Source organism: Typopeltis vanoorti, chromosome 17, assembly GCF_054136105.1.
Source record: "Typopeltis vanoorti isolate ZY-2024b chromosome 17, IOZ_Tvanoo_1.0, whole genome shotgun sequence".
Classification (NCBI taxonomy): Eukaryota; Metazoa; Arthropoda; class Arachnida; order Uropygi; family Thelyphonidae; genus Typopeltis; species Typopeltis vanoorti.
In genome coordinates, this window is record NC_143565.1 from 104837567 (window position 1) to 104864585 (window position 27019).

The 27019-nt window shown below is 34.6% G+C and overlaps 1 protein-coding gene across 2 annotated transcripts in view; it reads right to left on the reverse strand.

Moving 5' to 3' along the window:
* Positions 1 to 27019, reverse strand: part of LOC150097736 (equilibrative nucleoside transporter 1-like) — a 220988-nt gene that overhangs the window by 111687 nt on the left and 82282 nt on the right. For both annotated transcript variants that reach the window (XM_090407249.1, XM_090407250.1), the window contains exons 7-8: positions 23336 to 23482; positions 5171 to 5204 (exon numbers count right to left, since the gene is read on the reverse strand). In XM_090407249.1, the coding sequence (XP_090263375.1) occupies positions 5171 to 5204; positions 23336 to 23482 (181 nt within the window). The remainder of the gene's footprint in view (positions 1 to 5170; positions 5205 to 23335; positions 23483 to 27019) is intronic.

The window sequence follows — 27019 nt, forward strand, 5'->3', positions numbered from 1 at the left end:
TAAACATCCACAAATCATTTATATAATCGAAAGAATACATATAACAGACCTCACACTTAACGAAATGACTGAAATCTAAATTAAAATCATGGAATGACAATGCCACCACCATTTTTTTTTCCCTGCAAGTTACTAGGTCTAATAATAACGATTTCGTAATTAAGTTTAGGCAAGAAAAATCCCCCACACTAATAATATCGGTAGCGCACAACGTTTACAGCCGCTCTCACTCAAAAATAAATTACGCATATATACTTAATTATTCCTAGAATAACTTATCTCAATCAGGAGTTCTTCTTAGACATGTCCACAGCGCTTGGCTCACTAGCACTTCTCCCAATGTGGAGTCATCAGCTTGCTCTTGCTTAAAAGTCATTAATCAGATTTTTCTTAAATGTTTGTTAGCACACAACTTTGAGTTGGGTATACAAATATCAAGATGTATAAGTTGAAATGCATATAAACCAAACTCTCATTAAAAGAGGTCTACCATATTAAACAAAACAAAACAAAAACAACACTATGTTGTTTGTACAGTTCTGGATGCAAAATAGGTAAGGTGAAAGAGCTAAATGTCTTGGTTGCCAATAATGAAGCGAGAAGTATTCTATGAAGAAGGATGTGAAGGTGTTGGACAAAGCAAAAATGAAGAGTGAGAAGGTGAAGATTGTAAGTTTCCCGCCACACTATGATAGAGACAAATTGAGAAGGAGGAGAGCATTGATAGTAAACGAATCAATACACAGGTTGTGCAAAAGTAATGATGCAGAGTTTGTGGACCTACAGCCTGAGTTTGATGGAAAGAAGAGTGGAATGGAATAAGGGATGAAAGCCTTCATTCCTGTGAGGATGATTTCTGTTATTCAATCTGATCAGGTTTTTGGATCAGAAGAACTGAAGCAGAAATCAGACCACAGGAAGGAGGAACAGAAGTCACAGAGGTCATCCCATTTGGCATCCTTGTAGTGCCAAAGGACATGAGACTGAACTGGTGGGAAGGTTGTTCTGTGTCAAAAGAGACTTATATAAGGTTGTGATCTGAGTTACCAAGAGAACTGACAGCCACAGTATACCTGAAAGGGGAACTTGTTAGGAAGGGATCAAGTGTGTTGGCATATTGGAAGGGAGGATTGTAAGGTACTGATGATCTGTGATGGGTCACTGCTAATGGTAAACGTCTCAGCATCCTGTGGGTGATTGGTGAAAGTGGAAGCTAATATGAGTTGTGGACATTGAAATCACCAAGAAGGATGACCTCACTATTTTTGTATTTCAACCGTAAAAAGTTGAGATTTAGAGAGAGATCAGAGTAGTTAACAGAGAGAGCAATAAAGAGAACATATGAAAAGGGCAGGCTGATTTGGTAGGGGAAATTTTGAGCAAAACCAGATCAAAAAGTAGAGATTCAAAAGGTTTTACAATCTCTAGCATGGTATGTCAGTTCTGAATGCACAAGTGCCACCACTGTGGCAGAATGAACTGTGTAATGTGTAATTTGGGCAACTGAGGTGGACAGTGGTTGTTGAAGTTGCCAGTTGAGATTCTGATAGAAATAGTAATTCAAGTTAAGGTGGATGTGCACCAACACATCCTTTATATTACTGTTTAGGCCATGGATGTTGATGAAGAGTGGATATGGAAAATGTTTTTTTTTTTTTGGTAAGAATTAATGTTGGTGGGTTGTTTGGATGGATTTCTGTTTTTTTTAATGAATTTTTTGGTTGGATTTTTGATGTTTTTCATGGGTTTTTTAAACTATTTTTTGTGGGAGAATTTTTGTGATCTGTAGTGAAATTGCATTTCTTTGGGATGTGGTCCATTGTATTTGGCGAGGAAGAGATAAAAGGAAGTGGAGCATGCAGTGAGAGGTGACAGACTTCCAAACATAGTGATCCAAACAAAGATGTCTTTTTTCAAAAAGATAAACAATATCATAATAGTAAAATATTTCAGTAAAGATATGAGTCACAATATCTTTACTAAAATATTGTAAACTCAAAATCTCAAACCATGCTATAAAAAAAATTAAGAAATAACCCTGACGCTATTATTAGTAAGGCCAATAAAGGAGATATTATTGTAATAATAAACAAAACAGATTACCACAATAATATTCTAGATAACGTCAATGATCCAAATATAAAGTTCTTTTAACAAAAGAAATTGAAAAACATTTACACCAACTCAAAGAAGAACACAAATTAGATAAATACACTGCTAAAAAAATTACCCCTTGTACAAACCGTTCCCCTACTATTTTCGGACAAGCTAAGATACAGAAACCAGGCTATCCCACAAGTCCCATAATATCACACAAGCATACCACAATAACTTTCTTATCTAAATTTATTGCACTTCTACTAAAACAATGTTAAAATATTCAACATTTATGATAAAAAATACTGATCAACTTTTCCACCGTATTCTTTCTTCTTTAGTTGCTTCATCTCTATATATAAGAATGTTGATGTGCCCAAAATCCTTGACATTATCGACACCTGCTTATAAATGACCCAACCTTATCAGAATGTACAAAATTATCTCCTACAGATATCTATCTAATAAGACTAATAATCTCAGTAAATTACTTTAAATACAATGACCAATTTTATGAACATGTTTTTAGTTTTCCCATGGGCTAGAACATTAGTGAACTTGAAATTTTTCTTGTCCATATGGAAACACAGTTCTTATTTTCCTCTTTACTGACTCACATCACTTACTACAGTAGATACATGGACGATGTACTGTGCATCCGTAATGTGGATGCTACACAACACTTAGCTCGTTCATTCAACACCTTTAGCTTCAGATTAAAATTCTCAGTTGAATACGAAAAAAATAAAACCATAAACTTCTTGAATTTGACCCTCATTAGTTTCGATCACCGTATCAGTACCAAAGTATATATACCACAAACCTAAAAGCAGTGGTAATTATTTGCATTTCATCTTCACCATGTCAAAAAAATCTGTCATATTAACACAGTTGATTAACACTTATAAATATTCATCTTCAGCCACTGCTTTAAACCAAGAAATTACTTATATGAAAGATATCTTCAACTCTCGACAATACCTCAAGCAACTTATAGACCATGCTATATACTCAGCCTAAAATCAAGTGTCCTCTTCACAAAGCTGCATATCAACACTAGATATATAGCTTTAAAATTCTCTAAAATTTACTAAAACATAGAACCACAATAACTCAGGCCGACATGCTACTTCCAGAGAAAGAAAACCATCAAAAACGTAGTTTTCGATGATTTTGATGTAGACGTTAAAAGAGTGAAACTATTCACGAATTTTACACAGTCAAAAAAAAGTGCCAAAACAGTTCCTAAATTGATTCCCGTGCTGAAAGAAAAAATTCATTTTACTGAAAAAAAGAGAAACTGGAAGAAAAACACTTCATGAAAGTGGATTTTGTTTCAAAAGGTCACAGAATAAAAGGACACTTATCATAGAGTGAAGTGACAGTTTCTAGAATGCAATATTTGAGAGCAATAAGACATTTCAAGAAGGTGAAAAGACCAACCTGTGTATCTGGATGAAACTGGATTGACAGTAATTTAACTTTTGGAAAATGTTGCCAATCTAAAGAAGAATTCAAATTTATTTCACAAGGCCAATTCAACAAATGGAGATTATCATGGACAAACAAATTCTACAATCTTCGAAAAGTGGGCAGAGGAAAAGCTGATTCCAAATCTTCCTAAAAATGCAGTGTTATAATTGATAATGCTCCATATCATTCCATCCAATTAAACAAAGTTCCGAATTCTTCTAATAGGAAACAAGACATTGTGAATTGGCTCTCTGCAAATAACATTTCTCATTCTCCAAATACATGAAAGAATTGCTCAACTTGGTCAAAAGAAACTCACTCAAAACTAAACTATTTAAATTCAACAAGAGCTCAAAGAGCATGGATTCCAAGCTTTGAGACTACCATCATATTAGTGTAATGTTAATGCTATTGAGTATGTTTGGACAGAAATGAAGAATTTTATTCATCACATCTAACAGGATATATCAAACCTTTTTAAGTTTTCAGAACAGGCAATTAAAAATATTACAGTTCAAAACTGGGGAAAATATTGCTATCATATTGTTTCATTGGAACATATGTATTGGGACAGACATGGAATTATCAAAGAATTATACAAACCTTAAGTGAAAGTGATGGAGATTCAGATGACTACGAAGATTAACTCCCCCAACCAGCCACAACGTCTATAGACGTCCAGATAAATCTGGATACGAAGCTCTAAAACCCATTGAATAACATAGATAAGTAGTGCAATTTGGTGTCACTATTTCATCCACATTGGCCGGTAGGGAAGTTAAAAGGATTGATAAAGGTTTTTTTTTTAAAAAAAACTGTTGTAAATAAAACCATGCAAAAAAATTTCAAAATTTTATGCATGGTTTTGTTACAGAGTCGCAACAAGTCATAAATAATTAATCGGTTTAGGACAATAAAGTGTCTGAGTTCTTTTAACTGTAAATTTTATTGAGAGACCTCGTTTCTGTTATAATTATTATTATTATTATTATTCATTATTGTGATTTTTATTTTATTTATTTTTCTGTATAATTATTTTTTTTTTTCCTGTATAGTTATTATTTTTTTATACAAAATTTTCTCAAAAATAAATTTCACTTAAAATATATTTTTCTTTTATACCTTTTTTAAATTGTATTAATACTATACGTAAAATTTTCCAACTTTTCCAACTGTCATACAAGCAAAACAGTTACCACTTCAAAAATTAGAATTTGTCAAAAGAAAAGCTAATTTTCCAATGTGTGATAAATAAACAAACTTATCCCACGAGATGGACTGATTACCCAATTACTGCACATAAGTGTTCAGGATTCTCTCATCTGTGGTCAAAACAGATGAGAGAACTCTCAGAATATTAGAATGCAGAAGTATTCTAATATTCCCAATAATGTACTTCTTCAATGTTATAGTTAATTCTTGTTATAGCAAACATAATTATAGCGAACTTCGCACAATGACAAACTACTGATAAATCTCTAACAAAATCTTATGTCATCAATGCAAACCTTTTCTTTGGTCCCTACAAGTTCTCTATACTGGAAGTTAATTATATTTATGTATTAGCAAAGAAAATAAATTTGAAAACTAAAAGTCATACCTTCGGGTTGTCTCAGGAAATACTGGAAATATTCCTATAAGAACAATAATGACCAAATAAATATTTACTAATATATATGTAATGTGCACACACACACACACACACACACACACACACACACACACACACACACACACACACACACACACACAGATTATGAACATGTGATATTGATTCAATAGCTACAATTTGTTACAATTGTAGCTGTTGAATCAATACTACTCAGGGGCGAATGCTGGTCTTGAAATTCACACTTGCTCTTGTTATCATTCAGGGAGTGAGAGGTGTGATTGAAGTCTGATTAGCGGAATAATGAATTACTGACCATTTAAAACTATATATTTAGAAATTTATGTACATTTAATCATACAAATACAACATTTATTTTACAAATGATATTCTATCTTTTTCAATTTAGCTACTTGAATACAAATTCTACCCGACGGTTTTTCTTTATGAACTCGTCAATAACGTCATCATATTAAGTTGTAACTTAATTTTCCCAAGCAACACGCACACCTGTAAAGGCTGGCTGAATCTCACTGGCTAGAGCTACGTTGATTGCATATGGCCTGTGTTTAAGCAACAGAGTGAGATAACGTGAAATGGCTATGCGCATGCATGAAATCACAGTGCTGCTGCGAGGACCTGGAAGCTCCTACAGCCGAGCAAGCCAAGGTAGCTTTGACTAGACGAGCAAGCATTGGCCTTCGATACACAATGCAAAGCTCAATTATTGCCAAGCAAGCTTAAGACGTCTTCTGTCTACAAAATTAAAAGCCTAAATGGAATGCTTAGAAATGCATGCATTTATTAACAAATAAATATTACTTATTTCTCAATTAATGAGCTTGCGCAGCAAGAATGGAGAATTCGCCCCTGATACTACTAGACTGGTAGTGACTACCTGGACAGGAAACTTTATTAGGGTGATGTGACCATGCTCATGAAAAGTTCTTCGAAGAGTCAGAAAATAATAATAATAATAATAATGTACTCACTATGCCAGAAGTAATAATCTCAAAGTATTCACAAATGGGGCATGATGATACCAAACATATTTAGCAACTATTATTGCAGCAATTATTTATTGAGAAAATAATTATTGGAGGCTTTTGGGAATAGTGAATATCCTTTATTATAAAAGTGCATTATATAAATACTTCCTTTAATTCAAATAACGACTTTATTGTTACAGCCTAACTGATTAATAGGGTATTTATTATTATTTTATCTCCAAAATTATTATAGACAAATAATTATCAGTTTGTCTCCTAATTTTGAAGTAATTGATTCACAAAACATGAATAAAAAATCACATCTATTTAATCAGAATAAAAGCAAATGTATATCATCATCATGGATATTATGATAGTACTACATGAAAAAGTTATATCATTCCAAACTTCCAACCAACGATTTTCCTCCAAATTAATCTGCTATCTGTCAAGACTCTCCAGTGTTATCAGAGCTTATATTTTTCTCTTCTAAGGCACTTTACAGTATCAATCCACCAAAATTTTGATCTTCCTCTGGGCCTTTCTCCTGCATCATGATAAACAACACTTGTTTTGCTAACTTTTCCTTTCCCATTCTGTTTAAGTGACCACCTCAAATTAGTTCTATTAACACATTCCTGAATGCTAACAAAGTCAAGTTCTTTCCTAATATCCTTATTTTTAATATGATACTGCCATTGATGCATCTGTTCACTCCCTTAATCTTTCTTAGAACTCTCATATCTATGGTCTCCAGTCTTTGATCACATTTTATTTCTAACAAGGACTCGGATCTATGGGAATATAAACCCATGGTTTGAATACTGTCTTGTATACAGCTAGTTTAGTAATTTTTGAGTAATTTTTCTCTTATTCAATATAAATTTATTCAGTTCACTTCCTATCATGTCAGCTATTGCTAATTTGGCTGTCTGAAACTAACTGAAATGCTTTGCTTGTTCTATAAGTTATCCATTCAGAATGCAGTTGTTTTCAATATTTCTGTCTATTTTCCTTGTCTGTCTCTTTATTGTTAATTTTCATACCAAATTTATCACAGTACTTGTTCAATTTAGTCAGTGAATCCTGCAGACTTGTACTGGATTTATTTAGACACATAACATCATTTACATAAAGTAAAGAACTAAGATTAACATCCCCATATCACTTTCCTTTATAATGTGATCCATATAGATAATAAATAACAATGGAGATAATGTACACCTTTGAATCACACCTGATTAAACATCAAATATTTTCCTCTACCTCCTTCAATTCTAAATGCTGACTTACAACTCAAATATAGACTAATGCTTGACATAATGTCCCATTTACACAGTATAACTGTAGTATTTTGAACAACTTTTCTTTTGGTACCTTGTCATATGCCTTTTCCATATCTAAAACTAACTTAAACACAGATCCTTGTTTATATTCCCCTGACTTCTGACAACCTCTATTTGGCCTGAATCCAGCTTGTTCTTCCACGCTTCCCTTCCACAATTTTTCTCAGCCATTTCTCAACATAAATCTTACCAGGAACACTCAGTAAGGAAATTCCTCAGCAATTCTCACATTTTTTTATTTCCTTTTTTATAGATGGATACTATGAGAGCTCTACTCTTATCATCTGGAATTCAACCCTCTAGCCTTCATTTTTGGAAATTATGGACTTTACAACCATGTTATAAATAACTATTTTTAATTTCCTGACGTTTCAACCTTCATATCAAGGTCATCAATCTGGAGTATATACAAATATACAATGACAAGCTGAGTTACATTTCACACAGTAAGCTAAAGAAACAATGATTTCATTACCGGTCATTCTACTGGCATGACCTCTAATGGAAAAAAAAAAAGATACAGATAAATTAAAAATTAATTAAATATTTAGAAACTACATCAAAGCTGCATTCTATTTAAGATAACATGGGAGAAACATTCTTTCATATAGATAGTTTTCTTACAGTAACAATGATGTCCTATTTTTAACATGACAGTTGTTATATTAGATTTAAGATTCCGGATTATCTACGGTCCTGTTTATAGATAGCTCTTAGGAAGAAAGGTTCCATGGGTAGAATATGTGCCTTCCATATGCTTGGGATTTTTAGACCATCATTAATGTTCAGATTGGGGGTGGTTGATAAGAATCTCACAGGCTTCCTTAAATTTGCATTCATACTATGTTTTGGTGTGATGTAAACAACTGGTGCTTTTCCAGTCAATTCTATTTTCTTTTCAGGGCATGATCAGAAAGGCCAGCTTCACCACAGTTATTATATTTAATGTGTCGTTTATGTTCCTTTTGTCTGATAGGAATTGTGCGTCCTGTTTCCCCTATGTATGGTAGATTACAGGTGCAATAAAAACGGTATACTCCAGGGTGGGTCAGCAGAGGGAGTGGGTCTTTGGGTGAGTTGAATAAGCTTTTTAATTTTGCAGGTTTAAAGGTGGCTTTGAGATTGTATTTCTGTAGTATTCTGTTTATTTTATCTGATGTCCCTTTAATGTAAGGAATGGTTATAGTTTTATTGTAGTCTGGTTTATCTTTGTTTTTTATTGAGGTCTTGTAGAGAATTTTGTTAATGGTGTTTTGGCTGTAACCATTTTTTAGAAATATATTAAATATATTTAATATACTAAAAGAAAGGAAACAACCCTCTAGCCAGGTCTTCTGAATTATGCAGTTCAATTATGTGGATGTATAAATGAAATCATACATCCACATACATTTATATGTTTGAGCATTTCTGGCAGAATATAATCTATTCCAGCTACCTTTCCAAATTTCATGTTTTTAATGGCTTTTTCTACTTCAAGTATTGATATTTATTCCTGACTGCATTCCGATTCAGTGCTTTTTACCATCATGCTGTCACTGCTTGTTTCATTTAGCACTCTTTCAGACATCTCAAAGCTTTTGACTATGTATGCACCAAAACAAATTGCCATCCTTTGGTCTACCTACCAATCTCTGTAATTAGGTAGCCAGCTTTCTCTCTGGTCATTCTCAGCAAGTCATAGTAGATGGGTCCCTCCCTTTGAGCCTCACCACCAATGCTGGAGTGCCTCAAGGCTCTGTCCTATAACCTACTCTTCATCCTGTACATAAATGATCTACTCACAATCACCGCTAATCCTATTCACAGTTTTATTATTATTCCTGACACCTTCAAGGAGTCCGAAGACTCATCGCGGGAGGACACCTACAAGTTTTGCAGATGATAGTTCTCTCTACTCATGCTACTCATTTAAAAAACGTGCAATACTCTGATGTTTAAGGCACTGGTTGTAGATGATCTTGTAGTCTGGGATGTCAGAGTACTGAATGGTTGTCTTTCAATGGGACCAGAACAATATTGTCATGTTCAATGCCACCAAAACACAATCTTACCTTTTCTCTCACAAAAGAGATAAACCCACCTTCCCTTTTCCTCAGTAATACACAAATCAACAGATGATTAGATCTCTCTGCTTAGACTAACATTTATCAGCAGTCTCCCCTGACATAAACACATAACTCTTAACAGTACAAATCCCAAATCCATCCATGCTCAGACTACTGCTCACATGTTTGAGGGATGGTATGCATATAACCTCTCTAAAAATCCTTGATTCTGTCCAGAGGCAATCAATTAGGCCCACAGATGATCCCTCCCTCTCTTACAGATTCACTCCAACCTCACAGGTGCAGTGTTTTGGCACCATGTCTATTCTACAGGTAGTTCAATGATCATTGTTCCACTGAACTGACAACTATCATCCCTCCACTTTTTTTTCGAACCTGTAAATACAAGATCATCAGCCTTCCAGCATCCTTTTACTGTTCAACTGCAAACACACCAAACCTGCTTCTCCTCTTCTGCTTTTATTCTGTTCACCTGTCCTCTGGATAAGCTTTCTTCATGATAAGTATTTTCAAAATTAACGTGCATCTCTTAAAAAGAGTTCTCATCTGCACCCTACACATGGCACTGATGTGCTTATAGGTCCCTCGACTTCTTGTGTATGCGAGAAAAAAAAATTAATAAATAAATAAATTTAAAAAAAAAAATATATATATATATATATAAATCTAGAATATCTTCAGTTTCCATGTCACCTTTATCATCTCTGATTCCTTTTACAGTACTCTTTCTTCCATTTCTAAGCTTTTTTAATAACCTCCAGAATATTTTGCCACCTTCCTGATATTTATTTTCTATGTTCTTATCAAAGTCTTCCCATTACTTTTGTTTGGCTAATTTTTCACAATAAAATGATCTCAAATATATATCACCATCAACTGTTCTCAATCCACTTCTGGATAAAGGTGTTCACAAGATTCCTCCACTTGTCCTGGGTTGCTATGCACTCCAACATGTTTCCTGATTTCATCTCTCCATCAGCTAAACAATCATCCACTAGGTCTTTTAAAGTCTCTGGGTTCCAGTTTATTATTTCTGTAGTCCATCATTGGTCAGATCTTCTTGCAATGTGGCCTGCTCATTTTCATTTTAGGGTTTTTCACACAGATAATGATGTCTTCCACTCTTGTCATTCCTCTTATCTATATATTTCATTTCTTATCTCTTCTTGTAATTCCCATTGTGCATCTCTCCATGCTCAATCTCTGAGTGCTCTCCAGTCTTTGGATGTCTCTTTCTAGGAAAGGGTCCAAGTCTCCAATCCACAGGTGATGCATTGGTCAAACACTTTTCTCTTTAGACATAAGGGCAGGGTGCTCCTAGAGATATTATGGTTTATACCAAATGCATTTCATGCCAGTTTCTCCCTGGATTCTGCCATAATTTGTAATCTTTTGACCTATATATATATATATAGTATGGCACAAAAAGTACTGAACTTTGACATGCCCTTCACAGTACATGCAATATGAGATATGCCATTCAACTGCATGCACATTAATATAAGAGCATGTGTAGAGTCTATGCCATTACATTTAGCTGTAGCAATAGTGTTGATGCTGGAAGAAAAGATGTTTATTATTGAGCATTATTTTCATTTATACGGAGTTGGTAGAACAAATGGGCCTAGCATAGGACATGTTTGTGAGCATGACTTAATTTCTTAACGGCATTAACAACACCAAACAATTTAATCAAAATATTTTGATCACGTATTTTTCGATAGATAAAGCGCACGTTATCTATACAAAAAAGTCTAAATTCATTAAAAATGAACATGCACAGTATACATTTGAAAGGTATGAGAGGTAAACCAAATGTAATAACAAAACTAAGGTAGAAGTATTACTCAATATTTATTGAACATTACACTATTAAACTCCAAAAAATTCTTCGTCAGACTCAATATTGAAAGAATCAATTGCGTTAAAAATTTCGTTTGGTATTTCTTCAGCTTCATAATCATTGTCACCGGACACCACTGCATTCCCTTGTGCTTTAATGAAACCATTTCTAACACAGTTTTCACTTACAGCAGCCCAACTTTCTATAATCCATGTAACTATATCTTTATATGACGTTCTTTTCATCTGCCCTGTTTTGTTATATTCATGGATGCCATTCATCATCAAGTCTTGTCACTTAGCCTGCAAATTGTCTTTGAATGGTTTATTTACTGCAAGATCAAGGGGTTGGAGTTTTTTTGTTAAACCACCAATTTGGAAAACTTACAATTGTTTTAACTTCTACTATCGTGTCTGCCCTACACGAATCCAACACTAACAAAGATTTTTGGTTGAAAAATGCATTTTTCCTTTTCGCCACACACATTCTCCAACCAAAATTTCATAACCTTAGAATTTATCCAACCTTTATCATTAGCAGTAACAATATTATCTTAGAAATCACAACCTTTTGGAACAGTCTTTCTTTTGAAAATCACCATCAGTGGCAGTTTGGAATTATCTGCAGTTATGTAGGGAACCACAGTAAAGTTAGACCTTTCGTGCCCTGTTGTAGAACTGAAACCTCTTTTGCTCCCTTCAGATTCACAGTCCTAGAACTAGGCATGTCAAAATTTACGGGAACCTCATCCATATTCCCAAAGTGGCAAGCATCAACCCCACACAAGTTTTCTCTTAGAAACAAACGAAATTTAGCTACTTTCGCTTCCCAGTCGCATGGCAAATTTTGTCCAACACTAGTGGAGGAGCACACACTTAAATTGTTTCTCTTCATAAATCCAAAAATCCAAGATGGGTAGCCCTTGAAATCCTTTATATCTACTGTATTCTCATACAGAACAATAGATATTCTCATACGTTCTCTTTCACTAACAACCCAATCAAACAGTTTTTTTTTCTATGGTTGGCCACAAGCACCTTCCAGGACTATTTCAGCCTTTCGGCATTCACAAACATCACTTTCTCCAACATTGAACAATCTACCAGCTTCACGATTCTCTTTTTCCTTTGCTACTTCTACCACTTCAAGCTTGAACTGTGCCGTGTAGGATTTTCTCCGAGAAGTACTTCGGTCTTCCATTAGTAATTCAGATCTAATAACAAAATATAAACAAATAATGATTTACTTTATGAAATATTTTAAAAAAAGGATGTATGGAATAATCGACCACCGCTACTAGCAACACACGTGCTTTTAAAGAATTCCTCTGTCTGTACTTCCTAACTCTACCACTAGTTGGTGCATGTGCGTTATATATACATCAAAAGGAGTGATGAAAATATTGGGGGTGCGCGTTATCTATCGAAAAATACGATAAATTGTTTAATAGACAACAGAATCAGCAAAGCTGGTATGGTGGGAAGTCAATTGAATAAATTCATATGGAATAAGAAAGAAATTAGTCGGAACACTAAATTAGCTGTATACAAGACTGTGTTCAAACCAATTTTAACTTACGGATCTGAGAGCTGGGTCAGAAGTAAAACACTTGACCAAAGACTAGAGACCGCAGATATGAGAGTCCTGAGAAAGATTAGAGGCGTGAACAGATGGCATCAATGGCAATATCATATAAAAAATGAGGATATTAGGAAAGAACTTGACATTGTCAGCATCCAGGAATGCGTTAGCAGAGCTAATCTCAGATGGTATGGTCACTTAAATAGAATGGGAGAGGAAAGATTAGCAAAACAAGTGTTCTCTGCCAGGTTGGCAGGAAAACGACCCAGAGGAAGACCAAGATATAGGTGGATTGATACGGTACAAAGTGCCTTAGACGATAGAAATATAAGATCTGATAATGTTGGAGTCTTGACAAGTAACAGACTGATTTGGAGGAAAATTGTAGATAGGAAGTTAGTAATGATGTAATTTTTTCATGTAGTACTGTCATATCCTGTACACCCCTTGAGGATACACCGCAGGAATTTGATGATGATGATGATGAATTTCAAACAGCATCATCAGAGCACAACACACTTGTAACGCGACAATGAGTAAGTAAAACAATAAAATTGCAGCGTACAAAAGCTCTAAAGTCCTATTTATGGTGCCATCTAATGTTGGGGAAAAAAAAAATCATTACAGCTATGTGGGAATTGCTCTTAGGATGACAGTCTCACAAATTTTTGGCAAATTAATGCAGCCATACTTGTTGAGGTTGGGAGAATTCTTCAAAGCCATTGCTGACTCAACAAATAATATTTCAGATCTGTAATAACTCCTCTTTGGACACTTTCACACAGGATTAGATGGAAGAAAACGAATGTGCTATTTAAGAGTTGTTACAGATCTGAAAGATTATTTGTTGAATCAGCAATGGCTTTGAAGAATTCTCCCAACCTCAACAAGTATGGTTTGCATTAATTTGCCAAAAATTTGGGGGACTGTCATCCTAAGAGCAACTCCCACATAGCTGTAATGATTTTTCCCCCCAACATTAGAGGGTGCCATAAATAGGACTTTAGATCTTTTGTACACTGCAATTTCATTGTTTTACTTACTCACTGTCACGTGTACAAGTGCATTGTGCTCTGACAATACTGATTTGAAATTCAGCAAAATATAAGCAGTTAATAAAACATCTTTTGATTAAATTGGTTGGTGTTGTTAATACCGTTAAGAAATTAAGTCATGAATAACCGTCAAAACCTAAGCTTATTTGTTAGATTGATGTTCGTGAGCAGTTTATTCATTGTTTCTGTTAGCGTGTCCCAAGCAATAGTGTCACCATTGCCTTAATCAAGAGGTTCCAAGATACTGGGATGTTCTTCTGCAATGCAAACAGCATTCGGGGAGACCACGATCTTTTAACACAATGAGAATCGTGAACATGTGTTGGAACAGCGTTGCAGTCTCCGAAACGCAGCCAACACTGCCAAACAGTGATAAAACTTGGGACATTGAGGCGGTAAATACAGAGAATCCTTAAACAGCTGGATGCCTTTTTGTACGTCATTCAGCTGGATCAGTGTTTAACAGCAATGGATTATGCTGCATGGCAGGAACACGCGTATGTGCTGGCCAATGTCTATGAAGATCTGTCCTTCCTCCATAATGTCTGGTTCTCGGACAAAGCACATTTTCATCTAAGCAGTCATGCACGCAGACAAACCTACAGGTCTTTTGATTTCTTGAGACCTGAATTTGTCCGAGAGAAAACTCTTCACAGTGAGAGAGAATACCAAATGATGTGCGGTTTCCAACCATGGCATAATTGGGCCCTACTTAATTGAAGAATGTAACTGTGTTAACTTTGAATAGCAAATGCTACATCAAGAATATGTTGGTTCCATTCACCTGGAATTTGCATAGGATGTGTCGTGCAAAAAAACATTCCATTTCGTGCACAGATATTACAACAGGACAGAGCAACCTGTAACATCACGTGGTTCTAGAGCTTATTTATCAGAACACTTTCCCTGGGAGGCTCATTTCGGGGTTCACAGAATTCCTGTACTCGTCTTATTCTCACTGACGCCTTTGTTTGGGGTATGTTGAAGGAATGGGTATTCCGCCATGACCTAGCTTCAAACCTTGATGAACTAAGGGATAAAATTACATGATATGTCCAGCATATGTCTCAATCCTAGTTCACCTTTGCATGCACTATGAAACTGTCTTGAAACCATTTCGAGCACACCTACCATTGTTAATGCTTTATTCAACCAAGATTCCACCGATAGTTGGGGATGTACATATCATCAGGTGTAAACATACATTTCTTTGTTAATAAACCCTTTACTCCGTAACATATATCACTGTAGTTACTGATTCAATAAAATAATTGAACCTCACAGATTGGTCATCAATAAAATTATCTGATCTGAGGTTATTTGAGATCAGTCTGTTCTATTAACCAATTAATAAATGTTAAGGATCTATTGACCACGATGGTCTATTATTGTTTAACCGGGCGACGCCCCAGCCGGCATGAAATTTTGTCATGTTGCACAATCATTTTTTTTTATTTTGGTTTAACCAATAAGAATACAATTTGGTCGGCTAAATCCCAAATTGCCAGCCCATCCTCATTCATTCAGTATCAAAGTAGATACCCAACAGGGTGCACCACGAGAAGGTGAGGATTGGACATTAGGTCAGAAACCCTGGTCGGTTCTCCGCATTCCTTTAAAGGCTATGTGGAGGTCTCCTCTCAGTTATACAGCTTTGACCCTTAAGCACCCCTATCTGTATTTAAGTTTTGTCGATTTGGAAAAGGGATATGACAAAGTCCCAAGAGAGAAGCTATTCAATACACTGCAGTTATATGGTGTCAATGGGGCTTTATATCAAGCAATACTTAGTCTTTATTTGAGTTGTAAGTCAGCAGTTAGAATTGAAGGAAGTACAGGAAGATGGTTTAATGTTAAATCTGGTGTGAGACAAGGATGTACATTATCCCCTTTGTTATTCATTATCTATATGGATCACATTATGAAGGAAAGTGGTATTAAACCTGATATCAAAATTGGAGATGTTAATGTCAGCTCTTTCTTTATGCGGATGATATTATACTTCTAAATAAATCTGCTACAAGTCTGCAAGATTCTCTGACTAAATTGAATAGCTGTTGTAATAGATATGGTATGAAGGTCAGCAATAAAAAGACAAAGACAATGAAAATAGGCAGAATCGGTGAAAATGTCAACTGTGTTGTGAATGGAGAACCTGTGGAACAAGTGAAACATTTCACTTAGGCACGATTTTTACTGAAGATGGTAAATTAAATATAGAAATAGACAACAGAATCAGCAAAGCTGGTATGGTGGGAAGTCAATTGAATAAATTCATATGGAATAAGAGAGAAATTAGTCGGAACACTAAATTAGCTGTATACAAGACAGTGTTCAAACCAGTTTTAACTTATGGATCTGAGAGCTGTTTCAGAAGTAAAACACTTGACCAAAGACTAGAGACCGCAGATATGAGAATCCTGAGAAAGATTAGAGGCGTGAACAGATGGCATCAATGGCAATATCATATTAAAAACGAGGATATTAGGAAAGAACTTGACATTGTCAGCATCCAGGAATGCGTTAGCAGAGCTAATCTCAGGTGGTATGGTCACTTAAATAGAATGGGAGAGGAAAGATTAGCAAAACAAGTGTTCTCTGCCAGGTTGGCAGGAAAACGACCCAGAGGAAGACCAAGATATAGGTAGATTGATATGGTACAAAGTGCCTTAGACGATAGAAATATAAGATCTGATAATGCTGGAGTCTTGACAAGTAACAGACTGATTTGGAGGAAAATTGTAGATAGGAAGTTAGTAATGATGTAATTTTTTCATGTAGTACTGTCATATCCTTTACACCCCTTGAGGGTACATGGCAGGAATTTGATAATGATGATGATGATGTCTGTTATTTGTTGCATCACTGATTTGAGCAGCTCTTTTGTATTCAAAAGTATTCCTCGTTACATCTAAGAGGGTGGTCTGAAAAGTTCTCGGCCTTGACCATAGATGGCAACACGATCGGAAGATTTTTTTTTTTCTAAATTCTTACACTTGTCATAAGCATCCATGTGAAACTGCAAGTTATTCTATCAAGTAGTTTGTTTTATACAGCTGTCTGAAGCAAAAGTGTTGTCTGTATCCCTTGAAATGGATAAAATTGAGTATCGTGCAGTTATAAAATTCTTTGTAAAAGAAGATTTAATGCCAAAAAGAAATTCATTCGAAGTTCATAAAAGTTTATGGGCACTCTTCTCCTTCATGATTGACAATTAAGAAATGGGCTGCCGAGTTGAAACGTGGTCGTACCAGCCTTGAAGATAATCCACATGAAGGATGTCCAAAAAGTGTAACAACACCAGAAATCATTGATCAAGTACACGATACGGTATTGGATGACTGGCGAGTCAAAGTGCATGAAATTGCTGAGACTATAGGCATTTCAAAAGAGCATGTAGGATATATTTTGCATGAAGAATTGCATATGAAAAAGTTTTGCACAAGATGGGTGTCACAGCAGATCAAAAACGCACTTGCATGAAAATCTCTCAACAGTGCTTGGAGCATTTTAACAAGAATAAAACTGATTTTGTGCATCGATTTATTACTATGGATGAGATTTGGATTCACCATTACCCACCAGAATCCAAACAGCAGTCAAACATTGGACAGAAGGCAGTTGTTCAATGCCAAAGAAGACAAAGTCGGTTCCATCAGCAGAAAAGGTAATGACATCAGTGTTTTGGGATGCTAAAGGCATTTTGTTTATTAATTATCTTGAAAAAGGTTAACCAATAACCTGGGAATATTATTCCATTCTTTTAACTAGACTAGACGAAAAAATTTGTGAGAAAAGACCTGGTTTGCAGAAGAAAAAATCATCTTTCATTAGGACAATGCATCTGCCCACAAAAGTGTTTTGGCAATGGGAACATTAAGGGATCTGCACTATGAATTGTTGGAACATCCACCCTATTCTCCAGATTTGGCTCCACCTGACCTATCTCTTCCTCACTAGTCAGCATTTTTCTTCAAATCAAGAGGTGATTGCAACAGCTGTAGAGGGGTATTTTGCAGCTCTTAATGAGAACCACTACAGGGATGGGATGATGGTGCTGGAATAAATATATTAGTCTTAAGGGAGATTATGTTGGAAAATAAAATTAATTTTGAAATTATAAATTTGTTTTTTCATTGTTAGGCCAAGAACTTTTCAGACCACCCTCGTATATCTTGAAATACCTCTATATCTTTTACCTGCTATTTTAGTTTCAAATAGCCAGTTTGCTAATTTCTTTTATCTTCCATTCGGTTTAAGGGTCAACTATCTCACCTTAGCTCTGCTTATACATTTTTGAATACTAATAACATATTTGCCGAAACCTTCATTTTAAATGTGCTTTTGCCACTAATGCCATTAATTCAATTCCCTAATTTTCTTCAAGAGTTGTATCTGTAGTGGTTTACACTACAGAACATTTTTTACTTTTTTTTTTATAGTATACAGCCACAATGACAAAAAATAGGCTGTACATATAAATAAATGCCTTCAATCTGTTCAGTTGAATAAATTAATAAAATAATTCATAAAAAAAGAATCAGCATCAGTATTTTTTAAGCCAAATAATAGGAATGAAACTTTGCTATAAAACCATTGAAAGTTCTGATTACCAAAACTTAAAAGAGTTAATTACACAAAAAATAGTAATGGGTGTTTGTGAAATTTTATTGTTGAATGTTACTGACAAGTAAGGAAAATGTAATGCAAGACTTTTATCCATGAAGTTATGAATTCTCATCTATTATATTGCACATTTCATATTATTTTACAATTCTGCATATGTTGACATAAAAAGTGATTATATCAAAGATTAAAGAAAAAAATGGTAATGAATAGTGAGCAACTTCTATAATAAACACCGATATTGACATTTCATAGGCAATTAACAGCAATGAGAGACTGCACTATAAAATGATAGATTTTATAGTGTAGTCTTATATATGATAAGACTACACTATAATAATAATAATATGAGGTTTTCAATTAATTTCTGTAAAGAAATTAATTGAAAACCTCATTTTATTATTAACTGCATATATAAATCACTTTTTCTTTAGTGCTACATTTCTGAAGAAAAAGTGGTGATGAATTTTATTATTATTATTTTTTTTTAAGGTGCTATACTTTTTTTTTTTTTTTAATGAGATTTCCAACCTACAGTACATTAGTAACCATGGGTGGGCTCATCATCTATTCATGTAAAAAACTCATGGAGATAAAGTCTACTTGATGAAAGTGAGCAAAGTTGCTCTGTTTGGTGTCAAGTGGTAAATGTCAGATGGTTCATAAGCTAATCTTGGAAAAAAAAAAAAAAAAAAGTTTGTTTATGTTGACAAAACTTTTTTTTTTTTGGTCTTTCTCTTCCTCTGTGTCCATTAGTTGGTCTGTAAAGAGCAAGGGCAATATTTATGTTGGTGTTCCAACTTAAAAAAACAAGGGATGTTTAAGTTGGTGTTCCAATCATCTCAGTTGCCTTTTTTGAATTGTTTCTATTAGGGATCTTTGCTGGCTTTCTTCAAGAATGACAGTATTAGGAATGTGATCATGCCATATATATCCTAGTATTGCTCAAAAGCATGTTGTCCCAACGAAATGTATGATATCAACTGTATATTAACATGGAACATCATGTCCAGACATGATTTTCCATGTCTGGATACCATATGTAAATATGGCTTGGTGGTGGTTTTGTGATTTTTTACAGACAAATATTGGTATTTGTGGTGGTGAGATTGGATTTCCGTATATTAGTTACATGTTTTTTTTTTTTTTGGAACTGTGCTTTCATTTCACTGTGTCTGTTAGAGTATTGATGTAGGGACCAAGGTAATGAAAATCATTTACAGTCATGCCTCAGTTAATGTGACCTCTCATAACAAAGCCTTGATATAATGAAGTCTGTAATTATTTCAAGCCCCATTTTACGTAAAAATATTAAAATTTTACGGTCAATGCCTGCCAATCATCCGATTGGCAAACGACGGCAACTCATCACGTACTCCCAAGCTGTGGGTGTGTCTATTTTAACAGTTTCGCGCATCATCTGCATAATTTAGTCGTTGCTTACACTTCATAGGGCATGTTTCAGTGTGGTGCATTGCAATAAATGATGTTCTCTGATAGCATTATTGTAGATTTTGTAAATATTAATATTTAGTTAAAATGTCAGAATCAAGGAAAAGAAAAGCAATTTCTTTAGAAACTATATCATATAACATGTTGAAAGGGATGAAAGAAAATCTGATGTGGCACATTCTTTAGGATTAGCACAGTCAACTTTAACAACCATACTTAGTCAATGAGAAAAAAAAAAAAGAGTCTGCTCAGAATTATACAGATGTTATAGCAGCAAAATTAACTCGCTTAAGGAGTCCAATTTTAGAAAAAATAGAGAAAATATTAAATTTGTGGATAGATGATATGTCACAATGTCATATGCCTTTAACTCAAATGGTGATTCAAGAAAAAGCATTATTTTTGTTTAATCACCTGAAATCTAAACAAACTGAAGAAACTGCGGAAAATTTTGTGGCTTCTCGTGGTTTGAGAAATTTAAAAACTGGACCAGAATTCTAAGTGTAAAATTATCAGGAGAAGCTGCAAACAAGTTTCCAGAAAAACTAAAGGAAATAATTGAAAGTGAAATTTTTTCATCAAATTGTGTTCAATGCTGATGAAAGCAGTCTGGAAATGGTTACCATCAAAAAGCTTCATTTCTATTGAAGAAAAATCAGCAGCTGGGTTCAAAGCAGCCAAAGACCATTTAACATTACTCTTTGGATCAAATGCCTCTGGCAATTTTTAATTAAAATTGTTATTAGTTTACCATTTGGAAAATCCGAGGGTGTTAAAAGTAACATAAAAATGAATTTACCTGTAATATGGAAAGCTAATAGAAATGCATGGATTACCAAAGAAATAATTTTGAAGAAAAAGCTCTTTTGTTGGTGGACAACGCTCCTGGATATCCTACTGATCTTAATATGTTAGACACATGCATTCCTGTCAAAGTTGTCTTTCTTCCAGCAAACACAACTTCCCTGATTCAACCGATGGATCAGGGAGTAATAGCAATATTTAAAGCTCCTTATATGCATAGTACATTAAGCAATTTAATTGAACTAGAAGATAAAGAGCAAATGTCAATTAAAACTTTTTGGATAAACCACACATTAAAGACACAATTGAAAACATTAATAGCTCTTGGAAAGAAGTCGCTCAGAAATGATAAATGGAGTTTGGTGTAAATTATGGCCAGAAGTTGTACTAGAAGAAGAAAATAACATTCAAGAGATAAGAAATGAAGTTATCCCAATGACTCAATCAATAGGTTTCGCAAATGTCGACGAAGAGGACGTAAGAAACGTATTCTCTTTCATGCTTATCATGCAGTGATCAGAATACATTATCAAAAATTATGGAGACAACTACCGTGTTAGAGCAAAACGTTAGTTTAATATAAACCAAAAGAAATTTATTAAAAATTTATTAAATGCAGAAGCTGATGGTTTTTCAGTATAAGATTTAGAAAAACTTGTTAGCAACGAAGCCAAAGAAAATGAAGACGAAACTAAAGTTCCTACCGAAAAAGTGTTAGCAATCAAAGATTTAAAAAGGTGCTTGAATGACATTGAAAATGTTTTAAATTTTTCAGTGAAAAAGATTTGATTTAGGAAGAAGTGTTATTGTTAAGCGATCAGTGTTAAATGCAATAAATCCATATAGGCAATTGATAAATGAAAGAGAAAAAAAGCATACAACAATCAACTTCCGATTCATATTTTAAAATGTGATTTTATCTTTGCTAGGTGATGCTTAAGGGTTAAAGCTGTATAACTGAGAGGATTCCTCCACATAGCCTTTAAAGGAATGTGGAGAACCGATCAGGGCTTCTGACCTAATGTCCAATCCTCACTTTCTCATGGTGCACCCTGTTGGGTATCTACCTGGATATTGAATGAACAAGGATGGGCTGGCAATTTGGGATTTAGCCGACCAAATTGTGTTATTATTGGCTTAAACCAATATACAAAATGATGGTGCAACATGACAAAATTTCATGCCGGCTGGGGCGTCACCCAGTTAAACAAGGCCCCCGTTGTTTTCAGCAGGGAAGCAGGGCGAACAGCGAAAAGTCAGCTACTGGAACAAATCTGAAAGCACACCCCAACTCAACATCACCAGAGTTAAAGATCAGTACTATCAACATAAGAAGCCTGAATGGCAAAGAAATGCAGCTAGCTGAGGAATTAGATAAGTATCAGATCGACATAATAGGGGTGACTGAAACAAAAAAGACAAAAACTGGTGAGATCTTTTTGAGCAATAAATACAAAATGTTATATTCAAGGAAAAGAAGGAGTAGCCATAGTATTCAACATAAAATACGAGGCTAATCTTCTTGAATGGCAGTCAGTCTCAAGTAGAGTAATGTGGGCAAATAATGTGGGTATCTTGCCATTTTTAGCTTTTATTCTTACTCTTTTGGGCTTCCTTTCTTTGGTGCATAAGGAATGAACTACCTGGTATATTTCTCTGGTTTTATAGGTATTTTGATACAGTTCTCATTTTTGAAAGATAGCCTGGATATGGTTTTCCTTTAATTTCGAAAGGCCATATATATACTTGATCATTTAGTTATTTTAACTGAGTATGCAGATTGTGTGTATGTCCTGATTCCTGTATTGCTGTCAATTCTTCTCTATCAATTCTTCAATGGTGTATGTTATCCATTTCTTTTGAGAAAAAATGAAGCAGTCTTGGTGATCAAGGTTTTTGCTGTTACTTCATGGACGGATGGATTGAATAATACGAGTGAAATTGGGATGGCTCTTCAGAATTGGACCTCCTGTTAGTTTGTTTTGTAGTGCTTCTTTATATTGAGTTTATATGGTAGGAAGAGTTAGGTCATTCCAGTGATATTTATTTGTAATTCTTGTTTTCAGTTTAAAAGCATAATAAGATGAAGTTTTATATGTGCAGTTAATATTCTCTGGTCAGGGTTTAGTTCTACACTTAATTTTGAGTTGATACTTCCCCACTTTCCATTGACAAAAATATGATCAATTTGTGAATTTGTTCTATTTGGATGTTCTCAGGGTCCATTTTCTTCCAGGGTTATGAGTGTTGCATGTTCACCCCCACCACACACACACACACAAACACTGAAAGTGACCTCCTTGTAAAAATGTCTCAAGATACTAAAAAAAAAAACGATTTTGGTAATGCTTATTTTATTATTAACATAAAATAGTATAGTGACACACTTACCATTTTCTGTGCAAGGAAAAAGCATAATATTGTAATTATAAGAACAACATCAGCACACAGAAAATAAGCCAAAGCAGAACCAGCTGGTTGTGCATGGCCAATCAATGATAATATCTGGGCAAAAGATGCAAAGAGACCAGCAACAGCCTAGGAATAAAAAAAACAACTGAATATAATAACCAATCAAAAATGCCAAACTTTTAAATCAAAACAAATTAATCAAATTAGCATTAATTTGATTAACTCTGTTAAAACATGGATTAAATATTTTAACAGACTTTAATAAGGGCATTAACTGCCACCATGCATTTGTCAAATCTGTACAAATGTATGGAGGAAGAGTTAATGTTCTTATTAAAATACAAGGATGGTCTGAAAAGTTCTTGGCCTAACAATGAAAAAACAAATTTATAATTTCAAAATTATTTTTATTTTTCAACATAATCTTCCTTAAGACTAATACATTTATTCCAACGATGCACCAGCGCCATTATCCCATCCCTCTAGTGGTTTTCAGTTAAATTTGCAAAATACCCTTCTACAGCTGCAATCACATCTTGATTCGAAGAAAAATGCTGACCAGAGAGGAAGAGTTTTAGTATTGGGAAGAGATAGAAGTCAGACAGAGCCAAATCTTAGGAATAGGGTGGATGTTCCAACAATTCATAGTGCAAATCACTTAATTTTCCCATTGCCAAAGCATCTTTGTGGGCAGGTGCATTATCCCGATGAAAGATGATTTTTTTTCTTCTGCAAACCAGGTCTTTTCTCACGAATTTTTTCGTCTATTCTGGTTAAAAGATCGGAATAATATTCCCTGGTTATAAGTTTACCCTTTTCAAGATAATTAATAAACAACATGCCTTTAGCATCCCAAAACACTGATGTCATTACCTTTTCTGCTGATGGAACCAACTTTGTCTTCTTTGGCACTGAACAACTGGCTTCTGTCCACTGTTTGACTGCTGTTTGGATTCTGGTGGGTAATGGTGAATCCAAGTCTCATCCATAGTAATAAATCGATGCACAAAATCAGTTTTATTCTTATTATAATGCTCCAAGCACTGTTCAGAGATTTTAATACGAGTGCGTTTTTGATCTGCTGTGAGCAAGTGTGGCATCCATCTTGTGCAAAGCTTTTTCATTTGCAATTCTTCATGCCAAATGTATTCCACACGTTCTTCTGAAATGCCTATGGTCTCAGCAATTTCACCCACTTTGACTCGCTGGTCATCCAATAACATATCTGCACTTGATCAATGATTTCTGGTGTTGTTACACTTTTTGGACGTCCTTCACATGGATCAACTTCAAGGCTGGTACGGCCACGTTTAAACTCGGCAGTCCATTTCTTAATTGTCAAAAATGAAGGAGAAGAGTGCCCATACACTTTTATGAACTTAAGGTTAAGGTTAAACCTTCTTTTACAAAGAATTTTATAACTGCACAATACTCAATTTTATCCATTTCAAGGGATACAGACAACACTTTTGCTTCAGACAGCTGTATAAAACAAACTACTTGATAGAATGACTTGCAATTTCACATGGATGCTTATGACAGATGTAACAACTTAGAAAAAAAAATCTTGCCGATAGTGTTGCCATCTATGGTCGAGGCAGAGAACTTTTCAGACCACCCTCCTGTGAATAATGGTTTAACATATTACATTAATGATACTCATATGAATAATGGTTTAACATATCCTAAAGTACTCCTTTACTATATCATCCACCTAGATCTTGGTCTCTTTCTTCGGGTCTTTTTCTTTCCATCCTGGCAAAAAAAAAAAAAAAAATCTTGCTAACCTTCCTTTTTCTGTTCTGTATAAGTGACCATATACCACCTGCTTAGCTCTGCTCACACACTCCTGAATGCTAACAATAAAGTTCCTTCCTAGTATCCTTGTTTTTAATATGAGTATCATTAATGTAATCTGTTCACCTCCTAATCAATTAGGGGAGTGAACAGATCGATGATATCATCCTGAATCAAGCAACATTTATAGAGCTATTTCGAACCCAGTTCTCAGATCTATAAGTTAAAACTGGTTTAAACACTGTCCTGTATACAACTAGTTTAGTGGTTTGACTAATTTCTCTCTTATTCCATATAAATTTATCATTTTACTTCCTACCATACCAGCTTTGTTAATTTTGTTGTCTATTTCCATGTTTATTTTGAATATCTTCATTAAAAACTGTGCCCAAATAGCTGAAATGTTTTACTTGTAGGTTCTCCACATTTTCATTGTCTTTTTTGTTGCCGATTTTCAGACCAAATTAATTACAAGTTATTCAGTTTGGTTAGGAAATCCTGTAAAATTTACTGGATTTATTATAACATCATCTGCATAAAGAGTTGCGATCAGCATCTCCAAGTCTGATATCAGACTTGGATGAAGTGGAAAGCTTCAATAATGGGAGACTTTAATAAGTTTATTTATATTTAATATTTTTATTTAATATGTTTTCATATTTTATAGATGGCTATCATGAGAGCTCTGCTCTAATAATCTGGAATTCGACCCTCTGATCAGGCCTGAATTATGCAATGCAGCCCCTGTAAAACTTTTATGCCTCCATATATGAGCATTTCAGGCCAAATTTCATCTACTCCAGCTGGCCTTTCACATTTCAGGTTTTTGATGACTTTTCTACTTCAAGTATGGAAATGTATTCCTGATTGCATTCCTGTTTTATTTATTTTTTTAATATAATACAGAAACCTTCTCTAGAGACAAATGGAACTTTTTCAAATCATTTCAGGCCCCCAATAAGTGGGGCAGTGGTCTCACACTGGGCAAGGGATTCATCTGCCACCTGAAGTTATTCAACAAGGATCCATGCTCATGGTGGGATTCAAACTTGCATCATGATAACTGGAGAAGAGGTAAGATATCCACTGAGACAAGCAGGCCAGCACAGTTTAGTTATTTGGACTGCAGAAAATCAAGATAAATATTGAGTGCAATTGGAGTGATTATCAGATTCTGAATAACATAATATAGCATAACATAACATAAACAGAATAAAGTAGGAAAATTTAGCCAGAGAAGATCAAAAAAAAAAGAGAGAGAAAAGGGAATTTCAGGTTTCACAGCCACTTACATAACTTTAGACAGACAGGAAACTGTTAATATCTGAAATTTATGTGTTACCATAAGAATATGTATTTCTTAGATTTAGTGCAAAGGTCAGAATACCAGACCATGCAGTGGATGCTTCTTTATATAGGATCACATGGAAAGAAAATAGTACTACACAAAAACCTGACTGGATATTTTCAAGTCAGGATTAGCAATTAAGTATCCCCCCCCTCCCCAATCTCGACAAGCATGGTTGCACTAATTTGTCCAAAGCTCAGAAGACTTATTCAAATCACCTATTCAGAAATACCTATACAAAAATCTGAGGAGCCATTTTTCAAGTCAACCTTAATCATGAGGTTCCCCCTCTCCATTCTCAACAAGCATGGTTGTACTAATTTGTTCAAAGCTTGGAAGACATTTTGATGAACTATTCAAAAAAGGCACCTATTTATTGAGCCTGCATGCTCTTAGAGAACCTTAGTTCTCTTTATTTCTCTGGTATAATTTGTTTTTCCAATATTTAGTTAATTAGTGATGAGTGTATCTCTTGTGATCTGAATATGTTATTTTGAAGCTAGCAAAATATTAACTAA